Source organism: Nannobrachium achirus (genome assembly GCF_963921795.1).
Source record: "Nannobrachium achirus genome assembly, chromosome: 3".
Taxonomy (NCBI): Eukaryota; Metazoa; Chordata; class Actinopteri; order Myctophiformes; family Myctophidae; genus Nannobrachium; species Nannobrachium achirus.
In genome coordinates this window covers 48,516,922-48,543,279 of record NC_137812.1, presented here as the reverse complement: position 1 = coordinate 48,543,279, position 26,358 = coordinate 48,516,922, and the positions used below count along the sequence as shown (strand labels likewise).

At 43.6% G+C, this 26,358-nt stretch overlaps 1 protein-coding gene across 4 annotated transcripts in view; it reads right to left on the bottom strand.

Moving 5' to 3' along the window:
* Window positions 1-21,186, bottom strand: part of LOC308280832 (nucleosome-remodeling factor subunit BPTF-like) — a 63,406-nt gene extending 42,220 nt beyond the window's left edge. For 2 of the 4 annotated variants that reach the window (XM_080720963.1, XM_080720964.1), the window contains exons 1-14: window positions 20,414-21,086; window positions 17,687-18,509; window positions 15,266-15,317; window positions 14,762-14,930; window positions 10,386-10,643; window positions 9,766-9,975; window positions 8,401-8,589; window positions 6,884-7,050; window positions 5,368-5,547; window positions 4,440-4,621; window positions 4,108-4,239; window positions 1,909-2,038; window positions 1,151-1,286; window positions 184-669 (exon numbers count right to left, since the gene is read on the bottom strand). In XM_080720963.1, the coding sequence (XP_080577089.1) occupies window positions 184-669; window positions 1,151-1,286; window positions 1,909-2,038; window positions 4,108-4,239; window positions 4,440-4,621; window positions 5,368-5,547; window positions 6,884-7,050; window positions 8,401-8,589; window positions 9,766-9,975; window positions 10,386-10,643; window positions 14,762-14,930; window positions 15,266-15,317; window positions 17,687-18,509; window positions 20,414-20,969 (3,670 nt within the window). In that variant the 5' untranslated portion in view covers window positions 20,970-21,086. Of the gene's footprint in view, window positions 1-183; window positions 670-1,150; window positions 1,287-1,908; window positions 2,039-4,107; window positions 4,240-4,439; window positions 4,622-5,367; window positions 5,548-6,883; window positions 7,051-8,400; window positions 8,590-9,765; window positions 9,976-10,385; window positions 10,644-14,761; window positions 14,931-15,265; window positions 15,318-17,686; window positions 18,510-20,413 lie in introns of all 4 variants that reach the window. The other 2 variants (XM_080720966.1, XM_080720965.1) reach the window with 2 other exon arrangements.
* Window positions 21,187-26,358: the final 5,172 nt, after the last annotated feature.

Sequence of the window (26,358 nt, the reverse complement as noted above, 5' to 3'; positions counted from 1 at the left end):
GCAACATATTTCAAGAGCACATACACATGTTGTCTTCAACTTGGTTATGTTCAGGAAAACCTACGTGGTTGATAAGATATGGGAGTTTCATAATGACATGGGACGATTATTAGACATTCAAACATAAAAAAAAAACAAGAAACACTGTAAGTGATGCGATGAGCGGAATCAAATCCATCAAACCTTTTCCTTCATCTGGTCCTGAGTCTGCGGGGTCCACTTCCATCTTCTCAGCTGCCTCTTCCACTGACGGGACCTCCATCTTCTCTTCCTCTGCCTTCTTCTTCCCATCGTCCACCTTCTCTTCCTGTCCCGTCTCCTCCATCTTTCTGTCCTCCACCTTCTGTTCCTGTCCCGCCTCCTCCGTCTTTCTGTCCTCCACCTTCTCTTCCTGTCCCGCCTCCTCCGTCTTTCTGTCCTCCACCTTCTGTTCCCGTCCCGCCTCCTCCGTCTTTCTGTCCTCCACCTTCTGTTCCCGTCCCGCCTCCTCTGTCTTTCCGTCCTCCATCTTCTCCTCAGACGGGCCATCTGTTGAGGTCTTAGAAGTGCATAATGAGTCCCCATCTTCCTTCTCTCCACTACGGGCTGCTGTTCCCTGAGGTTCTGCTGCTGCCACACCTTGCCGTCGACTCAAGTCCAGCAGAGTACATTTTTTGCCCAGTTTGGCATCTATGGAAGAGGTAAGGGTTGTTTTTTTAATCGGTCCATTACAAGTTCAAACTAATAATTTGACTATAACAGAGCACAATCAGTTTAGTTTTTTACAGAAATTCTGAAAATGAAAATAGGATAAAACTATGTCTAATTTTGACTAATAAAATGTCCTATTATGAGACTAATAATCAAAACAAAATGTAAATGTATCTTTTAAACACCATACTATTGAACTAAAATATATAAAGTATTTGTATAATGACATATTCCACAAGATTCTTGACTCCTAATCCTAAAAACATCTGGCTAAATTTCAACATAGATCAGAGGGGCTTAAGGAGACTTAAATTACATTTACAGGCTTAAGGAGACTTAAATTACATTTACAGTGGGACACATATCGGCTGTGGTGGCAGAGTCAAATTCACTCACGTAAAGTCAAAGAGACCTTCAGTGAAAGAAACGATAGTAAACCACATTTTGTGCGGAGACAAACCTTCCAGTTCTTTGCGGTAGTTGGGGTTGGTGTTGCCAGGCAGTTTGGGGACAAACCGCTGTACATGGGTCTTACTGACCCAACTCCAGCCCCCATAGCCTGTGACACGATACTCCTCTCCTTTCTGCTTCCAAACCTGCACACAGCGGAGAAAGACAAAAAAAAAAGAAAGAAAAGAAAAGTAAGTAAGTGGAAAAAGTAGAGGCCAGAGAGGGGAAGGACAGATGAAAGGAGGTTAGTGAGGAGAAAAGAGAGAACAGAGGTGATTCACACACTGGTTAAGTGACCATCAATCAGTTCACTCAACGTGCTTGAAAGAGGTCATACACATGCACGCAGGCCACACATACAAATACACACACGGGGCACAGGAAGCTGTAATTAAACACGTCCTGGTCATTAGAAGTAATGTTGGATGGATTCAGTCGGGAGGGAAATCTAGTACGGTTGTGGTCTTGGACATGAAAGCAGCTCCAGTGTGATGTGTAAACAGGGGTCAGAAGATAGCGCATGGCTGCTTGTTTGTGTGCTCAACACTCCATGAGAGTCTCCCAGGTCTGAACCAACTCCTGGATTGAAATAGCCCTACATCTACATTTGAACAGAGTGCTTTTGAAGTCCAAGTCAAGTCAGCGCTCCCAGGGCGAGTGGAGAAGATAAAAGTGACCATCTGCAACGTAGGCAAGATGTATATAATTGCACATACGTCTGCTATCATACCTGATGTTTGATGGGGAAGGGCGTGTCCCTTATCCTACCTGATGTTTGATGGGGAAGGTGTATTTGACCCAGGTGGCCTGCTGCATCGTCTCCTCCTCTTCCAGCTTCCTCTCTCTCTTCTTCACCTTCTCTTTCTCCTCACGCTCTATGGATGTCATACGGTGTAACCTGCAACATGCCGGCGTCATGCAAAAATCAGAACAGCCTTCAATTAGGTAGATTTGAATACGCGTTATTTAGGGACATACAAATAGTCAATTCTGCGTTATTGCAAGAACAAAAATGTCTCTTGTGAGCCTGTGACGGCATTTACAATAGGTATTACAGGCTGAAAATGGTATCGTTTTTGTTTGCTGGATGTTTTTGGTATCGTTGCATCACCTGGGTGATGCACCACTTCGTCCCGTGCTACAAGCTTGTACATCAGATATTTTTGAACATTTTTGAAAAATCTTATAAGTGTGAGAACTACTGATTTAAAAGGCATTTGCAGAATCGGCCTCAGGTCCTAATGGGTTAAGATCAGAAAATACTATAGAAAATACGATCACTGTAATGTAATGTTTAGGACATTTCGTCTCATACCACAATACTGATCATATCGATATATTAAACAGCTATAGTGAGGGTAGAGATGTGAGATCATACTATGCAGCGGGAAAAGAACATAATTGTCATACAATGTAATGTGGAACATATATCAATTGCTCCACTTTTCTACTCAAGCCTGACAGTTCAGTGAAGTCCTGAATTCTGACCATTCTGACTGGACAAAGATAAAATGTCCCGTTTCATACAGCTTTCAAATAATTATGCACAAAATGCACCCGTGCATCCCTTAAATAAAACACTGAATGCAGCTGAACAGAGCACAGCATGTTTTTCATCCAGCACACGATGCTGCGGTGAGTGCCGAACTCGCTCTTTCCTGAAATGTGAAATATGACCTACACAAATCACCAGAGCCTCTTGGGAACACAAGTCATTTGAGAGAATTACAAGTTCAGAAATCTAAAATATACTACATACTGAGCCTTAGCTTAGTCAAGTATGAATAGTTGTTTTATTGATAAGACGTTCCAATCGCACTTTCTTGAGCATGTGTGTCTTGATCAAAAATCAGGTAATATATCAAACGTACACACACATACGGTGTACACATACTAGGGGATTCACGAATAGTGATTTTTAGTATTCGAATTATTCGACCTCAAAGTATTCGAATAGTTGAATATTCGACAGGACTGGCCAAACTGTCAAATATTAAGTAAGCAAGAGGCGAACATTGTGAAAATAGCCGATCTACATGCTCACAACGCCTTGCAACGTGAGGCGTTGTGAGCATGTAGATCTGCTATTTTCACAATATTTATCTGAGGAACCGAGTCACATTAAATGTAATACCTACAATTCCAAGTGCTTGTCACAGCCTAAAAAGGTTTGAGAACCCCTGGTATAGAGCATTAACAAATTCATCCACCAGGAGCATTGACAACTCATTCTTATGACTTCCTATCTAGTAGCCAAGCTTTATAAACTATATATATTTTTAAAGAGAAAACAATAAAAAAAAATAAGCGAATATTCGACTTTGGTGAACAACGTCGAATAGTGACTTAATATTCGAATATTCGAATACTTGGTGAATGCCCTAACACATACCGTAACTGAGATGCACAGCGCTCCCAGACTCACTAAACTTACACACACCTTCCCACATTAGCTTTGATGCAGGGCTCACACAACACTCTTAGCGCTGACCCTGTGTAGATTGTGGCTCAGGTCTTTAAAGGAGCGGTGTGGTGCAGAGGCTGCAGCACAGGCGGAGGTAGGTGGTGCAGGTAGCAGAGTCCTAGTCTAAATATTATGCTTCACGCCGGGGGTGGGCTACTTGATGTGATCTGCTACTGATCACCTCGGCCTGCATAGAGCTGGCCCTGCTTGGCCACACATCCTGTGTGTGTGTCCAATGCCGTCCATGCACTCAAAACGTAAAAGACATCCTCTGAAAGGCTTTCAAATATTTTGCTTTTAAATTTAATTTGTCTCGTAAAAAATAAAAAGAAGAAATCCTAGGGTTATGAGATAGAGAAAATGCAAGTCAATCTTGGTTCAGTGTTTGTGAGTGTGTGTGTGTGTGTGTGTGTGTGTGTGTGTGTGTGTGTGTGAGTGAGTGAGTGAGTGAGTGAGTGAGTGAGTGAGTGAGTGAGTGAGTGAGTGAGTTTCTTTGTGTGTACCTGGTGTGACCCAGTCCATCCTTCCACAAAGGCAGCATAGCAACAGGTTTAATGGCACATTCTAGGATGGCCAGAGCCAGGGCAAACTCCCTGGCCTTACTGCACATCTGAACTGCCTTGATCCAATTGGTCCTGTCAAAGAAAAACAAAAACAAACAAAAAACAACAACTTAGCTTTGGTTTTATTGTTCCTCGATCTTGTTTCAATTATATTCTTATTATAAAGGAGATACAAGTCAGTTAGTAGTAAATGGTACGTGTTCTAGATTCTGGAAATGTATACAGCAATAGGAGGGAGGGGGGGGGGGAAGCGAATTCACTGTCTTCCCTACCGGTGCGAAGCCCAGTTGGGATGCATGAAAGGTGCAGGGACGTTGTTCTCCAGCTGAATGATGGTGAGTCTCAGCGTAGAGATGGTCAGGACCTTGGAGCCATGAATGGAGCCGTTCCATTTGAAGTCCCCTGCTGGCGTCATGCAGAACTTGTGGGAGAGATGCCGCCTCTTGTCGTGGTCCTGGTCGGAAAGAAGTATAAGTTGGGTCACAGTTAGGGATGGGACGATATGAAAATGTCGTATCACGATGATTGTGACCACATAAATAGCGATTTACGATATTATCGCGATACTCAAAACATCCCTAACATCCATTATCCTGGGGCGGAACATTTGCCAAAAAATAGTAGATCTACAAGATCTTGTAGATCAGCTATTTTTTGGAAAAGACATTTGATAGAGTGAAAAAAGACTGTATAAAGTACATATATTATAAGTACCTTTTACCAATTATAGAAGGTTTAAGTGGTACCGGATATGCAGCTCGGCAAATAAAAGGTGAATTGATCCCAGTGCATGACAGAGGATGATATCACGATAAATTAAATCTCCACGATAGGATTATCGTGAGTGTTTTTTATCACGATAAACGATAATATCGCTCATCATCCCATCCCTAGTCACAGTTGGGTCTGCACAAAGAGCTGGTAAAATTACCTTCCTTTATTTTAGTTGGCAAATTTTTAAATCAATAGAACAAGAACACCAAAAGTAATTTGGTCTTTTGGTGAGGAGGGAAGCAGAGGGAAAGAGAAGATTTCATTCAGCAATCACACAAATGAATCAAACATAATATTGAAGATAGTTCAGGTTTTTACATTTGGGCCAGATATTGCACATGCTGCCAGTCAGTACCTACTGACTAGCTACCCTGAATTATCCCTTTAATATGTAAGCCAATAGTGTAGGAGAGCCAGCCTGCTTGCCTCTCTGTGCTGGTGTTTGTTGAGGGCCAGGGCGTTGGTACTGTACTGGTTGTGGTAGACGCGGTACTTGCCCTCCTGGCCCAACTTGAAGTAGTTGCTAATGGTTCCCTTCATCACCACCTCTTTGGAGCTGCGTGTGCTGAGCCGCGTGACGTCACCCTGAGGGGTCACTACCAGCACCTGAGGGATGAATTCATCCGTTAACACAGCAGGCTCGACAACAACATAACATTGATCAAAATAATTTAATTTAATCATTTCAAACTCCCAAGACTCGCCTAATCCCTCATGGCTCTTCAAGATATGAATGACTACCCCCCTCTCCCTCAGTCAGGACAATGCCAATTCCCCTATGTAGTCTCAGTCACTGCTGAATCCTACTATTTGATTTTGGTCTCACCAACAAAAGTGACATCGCCAAGTGCATCTTTTCAGCTGACAGTGAGAGGTTTCACCGGGAGGATGTACTGTAACTTCAGAGGATTCAAACGTGTATCCATGGTGGTGGACAGAAACTTTACTCCTTAACACCCTTAAGGTCCTCCTTGCACAAAGTGAGCTTGACGAATAAACAATGCCTCATTCATACAGGTTGACGATTTTATTTGCGGTAAAAAGATGCATATGCAAGTAATGTTATCCAGATATAGTGTATGTTGGAAACTTGTTCACGTATGCAACAAAATATAGATATTTAGATAGATAGGTTTGATTTTGGCCTGCTATCCTAGTGACTTTGTAGTACTTTGCACTCTATTTACTTGAAAATGTTTTAATTATAGCATATTATGTAGTGTTGCAGACCAAGCATGACAAATGTGAAAATAACGTGTTTTGGATGATTAAAGGTGAAAGCAGTGAAACAGCAACGTATAATGTCTGCAATGCAAGTGTTTCAGGGGGAATCAAGCATCATTTGACCTAAATTGGAGTGGTTGTATGACATATTTGAAAACAAAATGTTTTGAGTAATTTTGTAATCGAAAGTGAAAGCAGTCTGACAGCAACGTATGACTGCAATGTGAGTGTTTCAAGGGGCGTCGAGCATATTTTACCAAAATTGGAGTGGTTTTACATGATTTAATGAAGCCTACTTGAAGTTTACAGTACACCATGCAGCTGTACATGGCCGTATTATCTCGGAAACTAAATATCGAATTGAGACTGTTCGTAGATATCTTACTCGCTTAACTTACTCAAATCAGGAGCAAAGACAACTTGATCGGGACAAACAGATAATTACGTTTTAGAACAAGCAAGGCCAAAGTCTGGAGGCACGACCACTCTGCGATTGGCCAGTTAAAGTCAGTTGTAAGGCCAAACGAGGATAGACTACATCCCTTAGCAAGGAGGGACAACTGCTCTGCGATTGCCTAGTCCGTTGGGCCACCTGCCAAACACAGTGTGATGTAACATAACGCACAGATGCTTGTCATACTGTATACACCCCCAATTTAGGAAGTTTACTTTAACATCTATACATGACTTCACGCTGCTCCAGATGTATGGTTCTCACCTCCTTGCCCTCCTTGAAGCCCTTGTTGGCTTCATGAACAGCGGCGGCCACCTGCTGGTTCTTGAGCTGGCTCAGTTTACTTTCGGGGTTCCTGAGTCGTGTCACCATTCGCGTGGACGCAGACCTCTTACCGCCAGGCCCCGGTGTCTCTCCGTCTTTACCATCACCTGGAAGCACAAGTTAAGATTTACAGGTCACGTAAACTGTTACATCATGATAATAGTAGGTCTATTGTGTACTACAACAACACTCCTAAAAGCAATGCCAATTGCTAACCACTATTTTGGAATCTTTGATCAAATCTAAAAACCTTAAGATTTTGTCAGACTTTGTTCATGGCAATTGGCAAATACACTTTAATTACTTCTCACAAACGAATATTTGGACTACTGCCATGAATCGCAATATGTTTGACCGAATATTGATGATGTGTTGATATAGTGCTTTCCTAAGATATTGCACACAAGAACGTTTTGTGAAATGATCATTAGTTAAGTGGATGATACACTTGTTCGCTCAATTACTAGTAACGAGTGCTTTCACTTGTGTCACGGTGGAGAGAGCTTTGTGCAGCTCAACCTATAGCCAATACTAAGTAGGTGGAAGTGTGATTTGGTTGTATGGTTACCTTGTCATGATGCAACTAGCTCTCAAATACCTGGAATGCGCCCGAGTCGCGTTAGATTTTAACCACTTTAACCATTATTTTATGCTTTAACTTTAGAAAAATAGCAGATATACAAGCTCACAGCGCGGCACCGAGTGCCGCGAGCTTGTAGATCTGCTATTTTTTTTAAATCGTGAAAATGAGTGCAAGTCTTTGAATATCTTTGACCCGATCTTTGACCCGACTTCTAAATCCTTCTTCTAAATCATGTTGTTCTCAAACTTTTTCATATCAAGGACCCCCAAATTACAGGTATTTGGCCACGGACCCCCATCTAAAATATGTTGTTCCAGGGACCACCCAGAAGCAAATATTTGAGTTACAAATGTTCGCTTTTAAATAGATATATTCAAAGACTTGCAAAGAAATATCATGATTTTTCAAAAATAGCAGATCTACAAGCTCGCAGCGCGGCACTCGGTGCCGCGCTGTGAGCTTGTATATCTGCTATGTTTCAATAGTTAAAGCAGTCAATAATCGTAGGCCTAAATGGGCTAGTCCACAGCGATATCTTCTAACTCTAAATCCTAATCCAAAAATAGTCTAATTGACAAGCATTGTACGGGGAAACAACTCTCAAAGTCAATATCTTATTACCTCAACAAATGCAAGCAAAACAGAGCTGTTTCACCGTGCAATGTAAGCCAATGTGAAGACTTTTTCAGGTATATTAATTTCTAATTAATGGAGCAAGATATCTGCAATTGGTCTAGTAGTCACATCATGACAAGATAACTATACAACCCAAACCTCTACAAAAGCGTCATTGCGTTATAAAGGTGAAGTCACAGGGAGAAGTGGTCACCACCACAAGACAAAACAGAAGGGTGTTGCTGCTGACGGGTCAGACCTGTGTCATCGAAGCTGGCCATGGATGATTGGGAGGACTTATCAGCCAGGTCAGGGGGCTCAGGGCACCTGGGGTGGGCCCCCATCCCCGTGCTGCTGTTACTGTTCTCCTCACTGGGCTGGGACAGCTGGCTCAGGCTGGGGACCCCCTCCCCGCTGAGTGGGACCGACTCCGACGCCGGTTTCTCTGCTGCAAAGCATAGATAGAATAGAACACAGAATAAGTTTGGCTTGCTGCTGTCATTTGTCATGCGACGACATCTGATGCGTCTTTAATGGCTCTTTTAAAAATGTTTCAGCAAGACACAATATGTCATGAATGCACTGACATGAATGCATTACAGTGAATGAGACCCAAACAAGGTTAGCTGCCAAACATGACCTCTCAACTGCAGGTCAAGCACAAGAAGAGGTTGTTCCCTCCTTAGTTAGAGAGACAGCCTCAAGAAGTAAATGGTAAGGTTGGGGCTCCCCCTAGTGATAAGCAGCGAGATGTGCACATACCCAACAACTCAAATAGGAAATACAGTCAGACAAGCAATGGGCTACTGAAGCAGACAGAGTCTGGCCTAAATTACAAATTAAAATTAAAGTAAATACAATTATAAATAAAATAGCCAAGCAGGCTGAAAGCGTCAAGCACCACCATGTGCAACTTGCACACAGAGCATGCCAGTAGTGACTACACCATAAAGTCCAGAGTGTTAACTCAGTGTTAAATTAACACTCAAAATGTCACAATGTATAAAGATGATGGAAGATGATGGCAGCTTCTAGGTTCACTTGCCAATAATGAAATCAAAACAGATGTGAATCAGCAAGGCTCCTGTTCTCCAATGAGGCTACCGTGTAAAATGAAAGCAACCTAACCAAGAAAGCCTTGGTTAGTGTGAAAGGAACAATTACAGCAGGTGAGGTGAGGTTACAGCAGCCCTAACTGGCTGAAGCACAGTGCCATTCACCACAATGACAATGACATTTCATGCATTCTGCTTTTCCGTCTGTTCTTAGCGAAAGCCAAAGTTGCAAGCACTCAAGAAAGCAGAGTAACCAAAGGTGCACAAAATCGTTGCAGCTAAAATTGGAGGAGGAAAGAAATGAAAGGAACGTCACTACATCAGCCAAGTGGAATGAACGGGAAAACGCTGGGACATGTGGCTTTAGGGTCAGACTGGGGGATAGATGGGCACTGGATAAAGAACAGCCAAGCACATAAAAGTGTGAAAGAACAAGCAAGGCCAGAGACCATGTGGCAATAACTAGCGTGCATCTTTGTTTATACAATCCTGCATGGCGTTGCTGATCTGGTGTAAACTTGTCCAAATTTTCACCACTAAAGCAACAGATCCTGGAGTGTCCTGTATACCTTGGCTCTCTTCAATGCCTTTTGCAGTAGAAAGTTGCTCTCCCACAGCCTCTGTGGTTGAGGCAGGGTGGGGTGGAGCCTCCACGGCCAGGCTAGGGCTCTCGCCGGTGGGGAGGGTTGGAGCTGGAACGGCAGCTGCTGAAGGTTTACATCCCTCTGACAAACTATTGCTGCAATTGCCCTCCTGACCAGTAGGTGGAGCCTCTCCGACTACAGATCAACGGCATCAATGTTATAAATTTGGCATTCTTTCTTGAGTTGATAATAAATGCACATGGGTAACCTTTGGATACAACAGAGACAGTAAACACTGCTTACAACCTAGATATGCAATTAGGCCAGAGCTGAACTTGATAATTTTGAATGAGAAACAGGTTAACCTGCTACGGACAGTTCCTCCTGTGGATATTATGGAGAGACGCTAAACATGGTCTATACATAAAACCAACGCTAATCTACCGAGATCATTTCATCTTACTTAATGACTATTAAGACTGTTTCTTGTGGTTTGTGTAAGAATTATAATGACTATTAAGACAGTTTCTGGTGGTTTGTGTAAGAATTCTATTAAAAGCCATTGTCATCATCACTGTCATCTAGTCGTCATAATATAAAGTTACCTGTCGTCTTAAGGGCCTCCGTCGTCTCCTCTTGGGAGGCAGCTTCGTCTCCATTCTTGGCCTCCTCCTTCACCTCCTCCTCCTCCTCGGCCTGTGGTCCCTCTTCTTTTAGCTTGGCCTCCCCATCCTCCTGCTTCTCCACGTCCACCTCCTCTTTCTCCCGCTCCAGACGTGCCTTTAGGGACTCTTCTGCTGCACGCCTCTTTACCTCCTCCAGCTCCTCCTCCTGTTTGGCCCGCATCCTGTCCAGGATCTCCTCTGGACAGAGAGAGAGATGGATGATGATGTTAACAGGGCTGAGCATGATACGTGTGACTACCTTGATGTATTTGAAAACTCAGTTTTCAGATAGGACCTGACAATTTCACAGTTACTGATTGCACTGTGGACAAGGTCAATTTTCTTTAAACTGTGTGTACTGGTTTCACGGTTTGACAGAGTTTTTCTTTTGGGCAGGATACTGCACGAGGACACTGTAACCTGGTGTTGTGCAGGATGCATTGTGCAGGATAGTTGTATAAGGCATGTTTTCACTACAGTTCCGGAATTTTTCCTGCAAAATAATTAGCATAATCATTTTCAACTTGCCGGGAGTTTAGTTTTTTGGGTGTTTTCACATGAGCAAAAATGCTGGCATAGCTATAAAATACCTCGTTTTCACTACAGCATTGTCGCGGTATAAGTCCGTGTTGCCAGACTTTGCGAGAGAAATAAGCAACCAGGTGTACGAAAATAAGCCCCAAAAAGTGATATTATCTAGGCCACACAAGCAATTTAAAATTATAAGCATCGCCACATCAGCTACTTGACAATTACCGATCTAAAAGATCACAACAAATAAAACGCAGCCAGAAACGATCAATATAACAAGCAACTTTACGGAAATCAAGACCATAGTCGCTTATAATTAGCAGACATGGCAACCAGTGCGCACCACACTGACTGTCTGGACGCTTGCTAAAGCAGCAGCGACTCACGTCTGTTTGTCTCTCTTTTCTCTCTCACCAATGGATTTAACAAGTTACAAGAAATATTCTTCATGAAACAACACATGTGAACCTTATGTGTCACATAAGGTTCAGAAAGGATCGCTTATGCAACGTGTTGCATGTGGGATTGTGGGCTTGTTTTTTTTTCTTCACGCGTCACCAATGGATGCTGGTCATCCACTCTCTCGCTGCTCACTCAGTAAAACACTTTACGACGAGAAACTATTAACTAATGATGCCGCTCTTTGAGTTGGTAGCTTCCAACTTTCATCACAGCATAGGCCAAATGAGCGCATTGCGTCCCAATCAGACAAAAGCTTTCATCACATTACGAGTGCATCGCGTCCTGTACTCCTGTCTCCAGAGCGGACTTGTATCAAAACCCACACAGCTTAATTACAAATAGGCTATAGAATAGCCTACAAATAATTTTGAACCATGAATTGATCTAGCATTAAGCTTGCATTTCTCAGCACCGCGGCCGTATCGTAGGCCTATAGGCTGGAGATTGTAGAAAGAAATAGACGTCTGTCTTCTGTGTTTGGCAGGCTTACATAACATTCGAATGCAATATGGATTCTGAAGCTTTCAATCCCAATTACAATGCTTTAACTGTTAATATTGGCTCCTTGCGTGCACCTGCTTGTCCGAAAAAAGTAAAAATCACGGTATGCCGTTTTCACTGTGGGGAAACTTCTATTCTCCCAGTACTTTCATCAAAAATTACTAGGTATTTTCCCGTCACGTTTGGGACACCAAAACTCACGGAAGACAAAATAAGTGGCCGTTTTCACATGGTGTGAATTTCAAAATTCCCGTAATTTTGGAAAAAACTTCCAGAAGTTTGACTCAGTGAAAACGGGGCTTTAGGTGTATACTTGTATATGCTGTATACTAGGGTATACTGTAGTTTATTGATGAAGTTTCTTGTTATTTCATACCTTTTTATTAGACTGTATCCAACAGTACTTTCTTTACTCTGTATCTTTAACTCTGTAACTCTTAATGGCTGTGCTGTATCTGGGCGACTGAAATTCCCCAACAGGATTAATAAAAGGTATCTATATATCTATCTTAGCTACATTAACTGTGTAGGGAAAGCCCTTTCACAATTACATTATATTTATGTACTGAAAGTTGCTATAGAAACAGTTTAGTGATCAGTAAGAGCCTGTGTCAGATTCATTAAGATCAGAAGAATTACCAGTATGTGAAGGGACAGTAAGTTGAATGAATTGAATTAAAGGACAACTTTGTTTTTTTACAACAAGGGTTCATATTTTAGATTGTAATTAGATTAAAGAAAATAAAGAGTGTTCAAATGTTTTCATTTACTGCTTTCTATCGTTTTAGCCATTTTAGCCATTTTCATTGCGTACAAGTGGCTAAATATGTATTTTTAAACACAACAAGCTGGTGATTTCTTTATTACCATTTACAGTAACACTACAAGCTCACATAAGTCACATCTGCCCATGAAAGATTGTGGTGCATCTTGGGAATGGGCTTATTGTGTCTAAAAATACACATTTAGCCACTTGCACGCATGAGCCCACCCACTGAAATCAAAATCGTTAAAATCTCTAAAACAATAGAAAGCAGTAAATGAATAAACATTTTAACACTAATCTTTTCTTTTCTCTAATTACAATCTAAAATATGAACCCTTGTTGTAAAACAAAACAAAGTTGATAAGAGGTAGGTGAATGTATCATGGGTGTGGTTGAGTGTGTGGCCATGGGGAGGGTATGCATCAATATATGCATCAGTTTTTGCTAGGATGGATGAATTTACTCAGTTGGGCATCCAAAACAAAAAGCTAACTTACCGTAAGTGTAAATGCTATAAAGCTACAAGCTATAAAAGAAAGAACCTTATACTGCATACAATTCATGCTATATGTCAACTGCCAGTACAATGAAACACACACAACCAAATGCATGCAATCCTGCGTGTGTGTGTGTGTGTGTGTGTGTGTGTGTGTGTGTGTGTGTGTGTGTGTGTGTGTGTGTGTGTGTGTGTGTGTGTGTGTGTGTGTGTGTGTGTGTGTGTGTGTGTGTGCGCGCGTGTGTGTAAGCCTTCATAGAGCATTGTGTGAAATTCGTCAGTCGAGTGGAACCAGACTGACAAAAAATGATTTTGTGACATCTACCCTCATGGCTGAGCTGCCAAAGAGACGGTTGGGGAAGCGGCCTAAATCCCATTTTGACTGATGGCTACTTGACAGCTACAACACTACATGACAACTTCAAAATAAACATGCAGTGCTTAAGTATTAGCACGCACGGCTGGATACAGTCCCAAAAAACACAAACCCTGGATATGCAGTTTTTAAGTAGATATCAAACTTCTCTAGTTGATTCTTCCAAAGGGAATGGAGGAAATATTTATCATATTTTGTCCATTGTATAACAGGTGCTTGGGAGATTTCCTCCTTTTTCAAGGGTGTCGTCTTTTATTTTTTGCTGGAGTTAACGTCTGGCGGCTGGCAAGTTCCATAATACAATCTTGACTTTGACGCACCATTGACGCACAAAAAAGAATCATTTTCATTCATTGTGTTCAGGGGGATATTAACTAGCCATGTGCGCGTAAGACAGAATCACAATGCAACATCCCCGGATCAAAACCATCCTGAAACTTTGGTGAAATACCACCTCCCTCCAACGTAATGTTAACTTATTTTAAATATAACATTTCTGCTTTATTAACAATCATTTAAAAATCACAATCACACAAAGAAACGAGCGCTATGCTTCTCACTAGCTCTGGATACTGGCAGAGTGGAAGTAGCAGAGGACTGAGGGGTAATTGGAGGGCTGCCAGCCCGGGAAGAGGGTTTAGGTTACATAATGGCAGTGCTGGTTCCTATGGCTCAGTTACGTATCTATGACTGGGTGGCATTCATTGGTATTGGGAGAAGACACAGCACAGTGAGTGAGAGTCTGAGGGCAGAAGTGTGTCAGTGAGACGGAAAGAAAAATAGATGGCAATTGGCAACAGAGAGAAAGAAAGAAAGAAACAAACAGAGAGAGAGATAGGATATAGCCACAGAAAGAAAACGTATTTGAGAGAACAGAAAAGCGACCCTTCTCGCCGCCTCAGACGCAATGAGAGAGAAAACAGCAACCGGGATCTTGTTGTAGAACACAGAGCCGCTCATGAAGATACTTTAACAATGATCTATTGTGAGGAAAAGGGGCTGAGGAGCTTTTGTCTCCAGAGCCAGATGTATGCAGTGAAATCCTGAGTGTTAATCAACTCAAGAGTTTGCTGTGTACCCACAACTGAGTGCCGCGGCCTGGGTTTGAATCCCGCCATTGCTTCCCTAAGTTTCCTTCCTCCTTCATTATCATCAACAACACCCTCCATTACAGACAAACATACCGTTGGCTGCTGTGAGGAAACACTTGTTGCTGCCACGGGCCTTGTTGGTCAGGTCCTCTGTGATGTCCATGTGGACATGGACCTCGTCTCTCATCTCCTCCAGCGCAGCGTACAGGTCCCTCTCCCAGTACTGCTTGTCGATGCAGTCGATGAGGTCTGCCAGCTGGACCTGCAAAGGAGGTCACAAAAGACAGGGAAGAGGGAGAGACACACACACACACACACACACACACACACACACACACACACACACACACACACACACACACACACACACACACACACACACACACACACACACACACACACACACACACACACACACACACAGACACACAGAGAGAGTGGAGGTGGTGGAGAAAGGGGAGGAGCGAGGAGTTATCAAACAATGCATAAGTGATGAATTACAAAAAAACAGCGAGGACACACACAGTCACACACACTATTAATTAATACATACATGTATATTTAAAAATGAAACTGTTTGTAAAAAAGAAGACTTACCTTAGTGCTGTAGTACCAGATGGCTTTTCCCTCCTGCTCACCTTCCTCCTCACTGCAGACGGGACAGGAGTGAAAGGACAGGTGGGGGAAATAGAGGGGGGAGGAATTGAGGACAAGAGGGAGGAGAGAGAGAGAGAGTGGAAAAGTATGCACTTAGTTTCATCAGCTACAATCAGGGGAGTGGAGTTTACCCACAGAAAGTTCCTACAGGTACATTTTTAAACCGACACTATCCGACTTTATCTACAGCTATATCACTGCTAGTGCTACACCAAACACTCTGTACTGTATAACAATGTGTGTGTGTGTGTGTGTGTGTGTGTGTGTGTGTGTGTGTGTGTGTGTGTGTGTGTGTGTGTGTGTGTGTGTGTGTGTGTGTTGGGGGGCGGGGGATGGGAATGGATAGAGATGTATAAATAATTTATAAAAAGGTCCGATATCTGAACAAGTGCATAACTGCACATGCATGTGCAGATGCTCAGCTTTTACAGTAACTCCATTTTATTTTCATCATTACACATAAAAAAACAATGTATTTGTGAAGAACACTAGGAAATAGGAATATGCAACGAAAATGTTTGGGTTGCAGATGCAACCCAAACAACTCATTCAGTTTCGCGTGAAAATACATCAGGGCATACTGCATGCGGTACAGGGGTGATCCATGCTTATTTAGAACATGGCCTAAAGAAACGTGTGTCCAGTGCAATGACAGATATTCCCAAGAGTGGAAGGTTGACACTGACAGCTTTTTGCACAGTGTGGTCCTTGCCAGGGACCACGGGGCCTCAGGGACACCTTCTCACAATACTGTCTATTCAGCATCCTCCCAGGAATTCACTTGACACACATGGGCACACAGTCCACACACACACACATGTACTACTGTATCCTGTATCCAACATCCTTGCATGCACGTTTATTGCACTCTCAGTCACCCACTCACACAAACCTGCCACTGTGTGCACGTCGCTTGCAGTGACACACAGATACACGATTGCGTTTCCTACACCCGCGCGTGTTATGTGCTCGCAGAAATGCATGTGCTTATGCGAACAGAGCCACAGAGAGTGGAGAATGTATGCGTACACATTCTCCACAGGGACAGTGAAGATCTATTACATGATAACACCTGCTGAGATTTGGTGGTGAGAGGGAGCCAGGGGAGCGAGAACCAATGATAGAGGAGCCCAGGGCTCACACACAGTAGTTCAAATCCTCTGTTGTAGAGGTGATCCACAGTCCTTTTTATGGTTTATGTAGCGGGCTGCCGGCTGCTGACCCAGCATCCATGCCATCCGGGACTGTTCAATAGCTAGATAATATGCTAACGTATGGACCCAATACTGCTGACATTACGTTGCTACACACACCTTGTAGAGGGCATGCTGAGAGTTTGTCTATGCAAGTTTTTATTCAATACAGAAGATAGTGGAGTATTCAGTTGCTAAGCAGACCACAAAAGCAATTAACCAACTAACTATAAGTATTTTTTGTATCTTATTTATAAATGGAAGCTAGCTAACCACTCAAATGAAGAACTATGGTGTCTTAATACTGAGTACTGACGTATAAGTCTAAATACTGACAATATGCAAATATATTAAGTCCTGATGTAGGGCAAATGCAAATGGCTCAGTAATATTCAATAACCTCAACCTTGGGGTGCTTCTGTGTTTGTGGTGCCCTAGTTAATCAACGGTCTCAGAATAGAAATGAGCCTTGTAAAAATGTTTGTATTAATAAATAATAAAAGCATGCAAACATGGTAACAGACATCAATGTCACTACAGTATCAGTGTGTATGTCACTACATAAAATGTGCAATGGAAGCAGACAGATATTCTTCAAAAAGGAATTGACAGATTGACATTATTCCTCCATCCCATCTGTTCGAGGTCTACTACCATCACACTGAGAAGTGGCTTTGTGACTACTAACGATAGTTTGGTGAGTTTGGTGCAGTTTAAGGCGAAATGAAGGCTAATCATCACCACTTTTACAGTTTTCAGAGTGGAACCGATGAACAGGTTTTTCAATTTTCATCCCATGAACTTGAAACCAGCTTACCACCTAGAGTAAGCCACATACATCAATTCGCCTGCACTCTTGTCTTCTGCCCTGACTGTAGGCTAGAGTCACTAGACAATTTAACAGCCAGTAGTGCGAGTCAATGGTCATGGGGTTGAGTAGCAGTCCAGCTTCAAGCCCATCTTAACTGGCTTTATATACACCTGCACTGCTGATGTTTCGGTCACTAAATCAAAATTCTGAAAAGCCTCCCACCCAACCACTGTTGCTCTCCATGCCCATGTGATAGTGTATCTAACTAGTGGGGTACTGCATCCAGGAAATGAAAGTGCAGGATTCATCACGTTTTTAAAGAGAAAACGTATGACACTAAAAAGTAAAGCAACTTACACCATGATGCGACGGTCGAGGAACCAGTACTTGCGGTGGTGCCGGTCATGGCCGATGGGCAGTTGGCGGATGTAGGGCCGGCTCTTCTGCACCTCTGGCACACAGTCCACCACACCGGGTACCTTGTGTGCCACACACACCTCACACTGCCACTCATCCTCGGGCACCTCCTGCAGCGGTGGCTTCACGCACTCCAAGTGGTAGACGGCCGAGCACGTCTCACAGCAGAGAAGGTCACCCAGCCGGTGGCACACGCGACAGTGGTCGTCGTACGCCACCACGCCCTCAGACATCAGCTCCTCCCGGGCGATATTGGTGGCCAGGAACTGGTCCACAAGAAACTGGAGGACCTTGACCTTGCTCTCCAGCGGCTCGTACGGGTAGTCCTCGCTCTCCTGGCAGGGCAGGGTGTACCGGTACTCGGGGTCACTCTCGCAGTACGCCCGCACCACCTCAGGCCACGTCATGCCGTCCACAAAGTACAACGTGGAGTTGACCGAGTCCTTGAGGTCGGCGGGGCCAAACGTGGTGTTGGATGTGTCCTCCTCTCGCAAGATGGCTTTGAGCAGGGAGATGTGCGTCTCCGCCAGCAGCGTGCATTGCTCCTGGCCAGCCAGTGCCGCACAGAAGTCCTCGAAGCGGAACGGCGAGAGGCGTAGCACCGAGCCAAAATTGCGGAGGACCTCGTAGACGGCGGACACGTTGAGGAGCTGCGAGGAGTCGATCAGGAGGTCCTCTGACGACTTGGGGAGTTCGAGAGGAGGCACGTCCTTCGCCTCCAAGACGGGGGAGATTGGCCGCGGCACCCGGCTCCGCTTCCGCCCTAACAGACAAACACAAAATTAAAGATTAGATCAATGTGTGATGTGCAGTGCAAACCATCCAATTTGTTAGTATATGATTCTTGAAGAAAAAAGAAAAAGAAATTATAAAAAGTGGCAGATATTTCAATATGTACACTTTTTGTAATTTTCTCTTTTAGACATCAGGGAAAATATGGTAGTTTGGGAACATTCATGTTTTCGTGAGGTTAGGGTTAGGCTGTCTACCATTGCGGATTAAGCTGCATACCTCACCATGACTAGTATTCAGTTGGTGTTAGCCTTATGCCTGAACCTATTAGCTACATGAGCTGGAATTCTCACTCTCCATCATAATGTATTAGTGATACACTCAATAAGCTCTTGAGGATGATGACTAGACGTGTTGAACTGTGAAAATAAATAACAAGACTTCGAGAGTTTACTGTGTCCTGCGAGAATCATTTGAGATGCGTAGAACGAGCAGACCATCTGATTTGTGATTTGTCCGAAATCAGCCGCTGTCAATGGACTATAATGTATAATGCCGGAGAGTGACATGAGAAGTGGGATTAGGAGGGAAAACAAGCATAGTCCTCTCCCCAGACACTCTGATATGAGTTCCAAAAGGACTTTTAAATCTCTTCTTGTGAACCTGGACACCTGCATATTAACAAGACCTCTATAAGTGGTGCATGTGTTTGAGCCGAGGCATAATGTGTATTTATCACAGACAGGACACAATGCTTTCACGTATCTATGAGCAAAGCACGTGACAGACTGGCCACTTCAGTTATTAGGATATTTGTGTAATCTTCCCAAAACTATTTAAAGATTGACTTGAGCCCAGAGCAGTTGTGGCTCAACAAATCAAGATAAGGTATAAATTAGTCTGTTCAATGAAATGAGGTGTGTTGTACATATGCCTCCAACAACTTATTGAAAACATTTCATTAAATCCAAAAATTAAATTCTAAAAAAAAAGGTCTGATGAAAAAAAGAAAAAAGTGTAAATAAAGTTAAACAACCGAAAGGACAATTAGTTTTGACTTGTCAGATAAACAAGGGGAAAAACATAAATAAACAGGCACACTGTTTGATCTAAGAGACTGATTGTCATGGTAACGGTGCAACACAGTACGTAATATTGTAATGAGCTGGGCTTTGGCAACAGGTGAAATTATAGCGCCTCTTTTCAAAACAATGGCCTGTCAAACTCCGTATTACTTACATTACGCAAACAACAAGTTTATAACAAACTGAAATCAAGCCCAACAAGGTAGAAATCAAGCCAAGGTAAAATAACATTTAAGTCTTGTTACATTTAAATGACTATTAACTTTGTTCTGCTTTGTTATTAATTGTGTCTGACAACAGTCAGACATGAATACATTTGCAATTCCGTCTAAACTACAAGCTAGTAGGTCGAGCCAAACGAAAAACATGCTAATTTATGTGCATATGATATTTATATATGGAGCCAGGGCTGATGTTTGGCAAACATCGCGCTAAATGAATGAATGAATGAACGAAATATCGAACGAGAAACTAAATGAAAATGTGCTCTATATACTCCTCTGAAAGGAAGACACTTCAAGCGCAGCACGTATGATAACCCAGGAAAAAAAACATTGGCCGTATATTAGCATAGCCCTTTAACAGGGCTTGTTTTGCTAAATAAAAAGTTGCTGATCTGTCAAAATAACAGAAACATGCTTGGTGCTACAGCAGCAGCATGCGTGAATGTGCCCATCTCCAGCGGCCAGCAGAGCAGCACACGGTAAACAAAGGCCCGTTTCTCCATGCAATCTCCATTTTGAACAATGCAGCTAACCTTTCTCAAATGGAGTTTAAAAACATGTGAAAGCCTTGCATTTTGGCGTGCATCGCCAACACAAACGCATCTGCAGCCCCCCGTGTTGTTTACCTGTGTTGCTGCCGTGCGTGCTGTGGCTCTTGAAGCTGGTGTCCGAGCAGTAGCTGCCACGATCATCATCTTCTAATTCCTCCAGATTATCAGAGTCGGCCTCCTCTTCCTCCGGATCCGACGAGGCTGGGTGCTCGTTCAGGAGCTCTTCGTCCTCGTCGTCGTCCGATCTGTAGCTTATATTGTCCTCCTCCTCGTCGCTGTTGTCATCGTAGACCACCACGGGCTGCCGCCGCGGTCTGCTGCCGCCGCGTCCTCCCCTGGACCCCCGGCCTCTCGCCCTGCCTCCTCCTCCTCCCCTGGCGCCCCGCGATCCCGCCGCGGAGGAGCCTGCAACTTTCCCGCGGCCCCTGGACGAATTAAAGTTATCCCGGGCGGTCACCTCCACCTCCGGTTCCCCGGAACCGCCGCCTCGTCCCCGGCCCCTGCCCCTGCCCCGTCCCCGGCCCCGCGCCCCCCGGCTCCTGCTGCCTCTGCTGGAGCCGCGGACTGGCCCCGGAGATGCGTCCCGCATCGCCGCTGCCTGTTTGGGCGGCCTTCCTCTTCTCCCCCTCATTGTAGGAGAGAGCGGCTTCTCCTCGGCTTCAATCTCGCTGCAGGAGTGCCCGACGCAACCCGCGGAAAAACGGCTGAAAATAATATCCAATGTTGCGAGGGTCCCGGTCAGTCCCAACAAGCCCCGGGCTCGATTTCGGGCGGAAAGCTCAAACCGAACGGCCGGTGTCCCGCTTTGGGTCGCCTGCAGACGCCATTTTTTCTTCTCGGCTCTCCCTCCGTTGAAAACACACCAGCGAGGCCTGTGCCGTGCGTGCGCGCGCGCCCGTGTGCGGGCGTTTGTGTGTGTGTGTACGTACGGGGCGGTCACGTGACACGCTATTCTACGATAGCCTTGTTTAGTTCATAAAAATAGTTTATCCACGCCAACCTGACACCCCGCTGTAGCGTAGTATTGTGGTAGAATGGTGTTTAGTGGAGGTTAGAATCGCAGGCAGGTTCAATACTACGTGCAAGACAGTGTGTCGTGTGTAAGTACTCAAAGGTTTTACTCAAGTAAAAGTATCAATACTGCAAATACTTAAGGCCAACTTAAGGGCACGGTGGTGTTACACCATTCTGCCAAAACATTTCAATGGGAATGGAGCGGATTTTTGGAGAAATCTGCCATTTGCGGATTTTAACATTCCCATTGAAATGCATTGGCAGAATCCGCTTATCAGCTTGTACTTGAGTAAAAGTATTAGTATAACAAATTAGGCTACTTCTTAAAGTATCAAACATAGCCTAAATAATTGAAGAAAATTAATACCTGCTAGGTCAGGGTACTAAAGTATCGTTAGATTTTCAATAGGAATTCAATTTTAAAAAATCATTTTTCTCTCAATTTTCTAATTTTCTAGCTCCCCATAAAATCAAATATTGGTTCATTTTTCCAATTTTCTAGCTTGCAAAAAAATCAGGAAAATGCTTCAATTTTTTAAATGTGTGATTCATATTTGTCATTATTTGATTTGGAACCGACAAAGGAAAAACATCTTTAAAAAAGGTATTTTTCATTTTTTTACCACATTACGAATATCAAAAAATGGACCAATTTTTCCAATTTTCTAGCTTGCAAAAAAATCAGGAAAATGCTTAAATTTTTTAAATGTGTGATTCGTCTTTGTCATTATTTGATTTGGAACCGACAAAGGAAAAACATCTTGAAAAAGGTATTTCTTAATTTCTTACCCCATTACAACAATCAAAAAATGGGCCCATTTTTCCAATTTTCTAGCCCACAAAAAAATCAGGAAAATGCTTAAAATTTGCTCAATTTTTTGAATGTGTGATTCATATTTTGGCATTATTTGATTTGGAACCGACAAACAAAAAATAGGCCCATTATTCAATTTTCAAGTCCAGGAAAGAAATCGTCATCATGAATGTCACGTGACCACGTGTCAAGTCACATGGTACACAACTTCAAAATAAAAGCTGTAGGCTAGGCTAGTCTAACATCCAAGTAATAGGATCAACATGCAGGCAGGCAGGGGGTCCATGAGGGGTTTACAAGGGGGTCCATGGCTGGTTCCCAAAGTGTGGTTTGCGGACCCCCAGGGTTTCTATGGCTGGTTCACAACAGCCTGGTACACGTACAGCCATGGCTGGTTCCCAAAGTGTGGTTCGGGGACCTCTTGAGGTCCATGATGGATTTCCAAGGGGGTCCATGGGTCAGGGTACTAAAGTATCGTTCGATTTTCAATAGGAATTCAATTTTAAAAAATCATTTTTCTCTCAATTTTCTAATTTTCCAGCTCCCCATAAAATCAAATATTGGTTCATTTTTCCAATTTTCTAGCTTGCAAAAAAATCAGGAAAATGCTTCAATTTTGCTTCAATTTTTTAAATGTGTGATTCGTCTTTGTCATTATTTGATTTGGAACCGACAAAGGAAAAACATCTTTAAAAAAGGTATTTTTCATTTTTTACCACATTACGAATATCAAAAAATTGACCAATTTTTTAAATTTTCTAGCTTGCAAAAAAATCAGGAAAATGCTTCAATTTTTTAAATGTGTGATTCATATTTGTCATTATTTGATTTGGAACCGACAAAGGAAAAACATCTTTAAAAAAGGTATTTTTCATTTTTTTACCACATTACGAATATCAAAAAATGGACCAATTTTTCCAATTTTCTAGCTTGCAAAAACATCAGGAAAATGCTTAAATTTTTTAAATGTGTGATTCGTCTTTGTCATTATTTGATTTGGAACCGACAAAGGAAAAACATCTTGAAAAAGGTATTTCTTAATTTCTTACCCCATTACAACAATCAAAAAATGGGCCCATTTTTCCAATTTTCTAGCCCACAAAAAAATCAGGAAAATGCTTAAAATTTGCTCAATTTTTTGAATGTGTGATTCATATTTTGGCATTATTTGATTTGGAACCGACAAACAAAAAATAGGCCCATTATTCAATTTTCAAGTCCAGGAAAGAAATCGTCATCATGAATGTCACGTGACCACGTGTCAAGTCACATGGTACACAACTTCAAAATAAAAGCTGTAGGCTAGTCTAACATCCAAGTAATAGGATCAACATGCAGGCAGGCAGGGGGTCCATGAGGGGTTTACAAGGGGGTCCATGGCTGGTTCCCAAAGTGTGGTTTGCGGACCCCCAGGGTTTCTATGGCTGGTTCACAACAGCCTGGTACACGTACAGCCATGGCTGGTTCCCAAAGTGTAGTTCGGGGACCTCTTGAGGTCCATGACGGATTTCCAAGGGGGTCCATGGCTGGTTAGCAATAAATGTGGTTCGGGGACCTCTGGGGGTCCCTGAGGGGTTTCCAAAGGGGTCCATGGCTGGTTAGCAATAAGTGTAATTGCGACCGTAGGTCGCTACTTACTATCACAGCCTGCACAAACTGTCCGTCTGTCTGTCTGTCTGTCTGTCTGTCCCTCTGTCTGTCACACCTCACACGTCACACTATTGCCCTGCTCATATCTCCGCAACCGTTGGCCCGATCCATGCCAAATTTTGCACACACGCTCCTTGCCTGCCAAACTACAACCTCCATGGACCCCCGACCTCCAGGGACCCCCAGGTCCCTGGGGGACCCCCAGATGTAAAAAATGACCAAATATGCAAAAATGACCAAATGACCACCCCAACGGGGCTGCTCACGGGGAATTCCCGGGGACCACCGACTCCTGCTGCTCCAGAACGGATGCCAAAGTGGTGGCGCCCCCAGTGGAGGACCCCCTCCACTGCAGCTCACATAAAATGCCGTAACTCGGGCTAGGAGCGTCCGGGAGAGCCGGGGCCGGTACCTATTCGTCCGCCAAGGCAACGCGGAGACCCCACCCCTCATTTCTCACATGGCCCTCTTCTAGCGCCACCATGAGGCCGATTCTTGCTAAACACATTTTTGGACACTGCTCCTACAGATTTTGCCCTAAAATCACGCACATCGGTACACAGTATGTCTACACATTGCCCACACAACTAGGAACCAATGGCAGTTACAGCCCTCTTTGTGTATACATGTGACCTACGGTCGCTTATCTCCCGATTAGGGAGTCTTACTGGTAGTGTAATAGGTGAAATAGTGTAATAGTGCATTACTTGTAATATTGAAATAGCATAAATGTTATTGCGACCGTTATGTCGCAGTTACTATCAAAACCTCGACCAGCTGTGAGTCCGTCCGTCCGTCCGTCCGTCCGTCCGTCCGTCCGTCCGTCAGTCTGTCTGTCTGTCTGTCTGTCACACGTCACACTTTTGCCCTGCTCATATCTCCGCAACCGTTGCCCAGATCCATGCCAAATTTTGCACACATACTCCTTGCCTGCCAAACCACAACCTCCACCCATCAATTCACACATGACCCTCTTCTAGCGCCACCATGAGGCCGATTCTTGCAAAACAAATTTTTGGACACAGCTCCTAAATTTTTTGTCCTAAAATCACGCAAATCGGTACACAGTATGTCTACACTCGTGTCATCAACATGGATCTGTCCCATATAGCGCCACCTTCAGGCCGATTTTTGAAAACACATTTTTGGACACTGCCCTAAAATCACCCTATTAGGGAGTCTTACTGGTAGTGTAATAGCGCAATAAGGGTAATAGTGTAATATTGTAATAAGTGTAATAATATCATTGCGACCGTCAGGTTGCAGTTACTATCAAAACCTCCACCAGCTGTCAGTCTGTCAGTCAGTCTGTCAGTCAGACTTTCAGTCACACTTTTTCCCTTCTCATAGTGATTTTGGCTGCCAAACCACTACCCCCATTTCTCCCTCTTCTAGCGCCACCATGAGGCCGCTTCTTGCAAAACACATTTTTGGACACTGCTCCTACAAATTTTGCCCTAAAATCACGCAAAGCGGTACACAGTATGTCTACACTGGGTTGACACTGTCCAAGATAGCGCCACCATCAGGGCGATTTTTCAAAGACATTTTTGGACTCTGCTTTTACAGATTTTGCCGTAAAATCACGCAAAGCGTAAAATCACAGCAAAGCGTGATTTTAGGATGCCCTGATGGTGGCGCTATCTCGGACAGATCCATGCTGATGACATGAGTGTAGACATAATGTGTACCGCTTTACGTGATTTTAGGGCAGAATTTGTAGGAGCAGTGTCCAAAAAAGTATGTGTTTTGCAAGAAGCGGCCTCATGGTGGCGCTAGAAGAGGGAGAAATGGGGTAGTGGTTTGGCAGCCAAAACCACTATGAGAAGGGCAAAAGTGTGACTGAAAGTCTGACTGACAGACTGACTGACAGACTGACAGCTGGTGGAGGTTTTGATAAGAATGCACTATTACACTATTTCACCTATTACACTACCAGTAAGACTCCCTAATCGGGAGATAAGCGACCGTTGGTCGCTTATCTCCACAAAAAGGCCAAAAGTTTGTTTTACCAAAATCGTCCTGATGGTGGCGCTGGATGGGACAGATGCGTTTTGATTACATGACTGTAGAGATACTGTGCGATTTGTGTGATTTTAGGGCAAAATCTGTAGGAGCAGTGTCCAAAAATGTGTTTAAAAAAATCGGCCTGAAGGTGGCGCTAAATGGGACAGATCCATGTTGATGAGATGAGTGTAGACATACTGTGTAGCGATTTGCGTGATTTTAGGGCAAAGATTGTAGGAGCAGTGTCCAAAAATGTGTTTTAAAAAATCGGCCTGAAGGTGGCGCTATATGGGACAGATCCAAGTTGATGACATGAGTGTAGACATACTGTGTACCGATTTGTGTGATTTTAGGGCAAAAATTTTAGGAGCAGTGTCCAAAAATGTGTTTTGCAGAATCGGCCTCATGGTGGCGCTAGAAGAGGGCCATATGAGAAATGAGAGGTGGGGTCTCCGCGCTGCCGAGGCGGACGAATAGGTACCGGCCCCGGCTCTCCCGGTCGCTCCTAGCCCGAGTTAAGGCATTTTATGTGAGC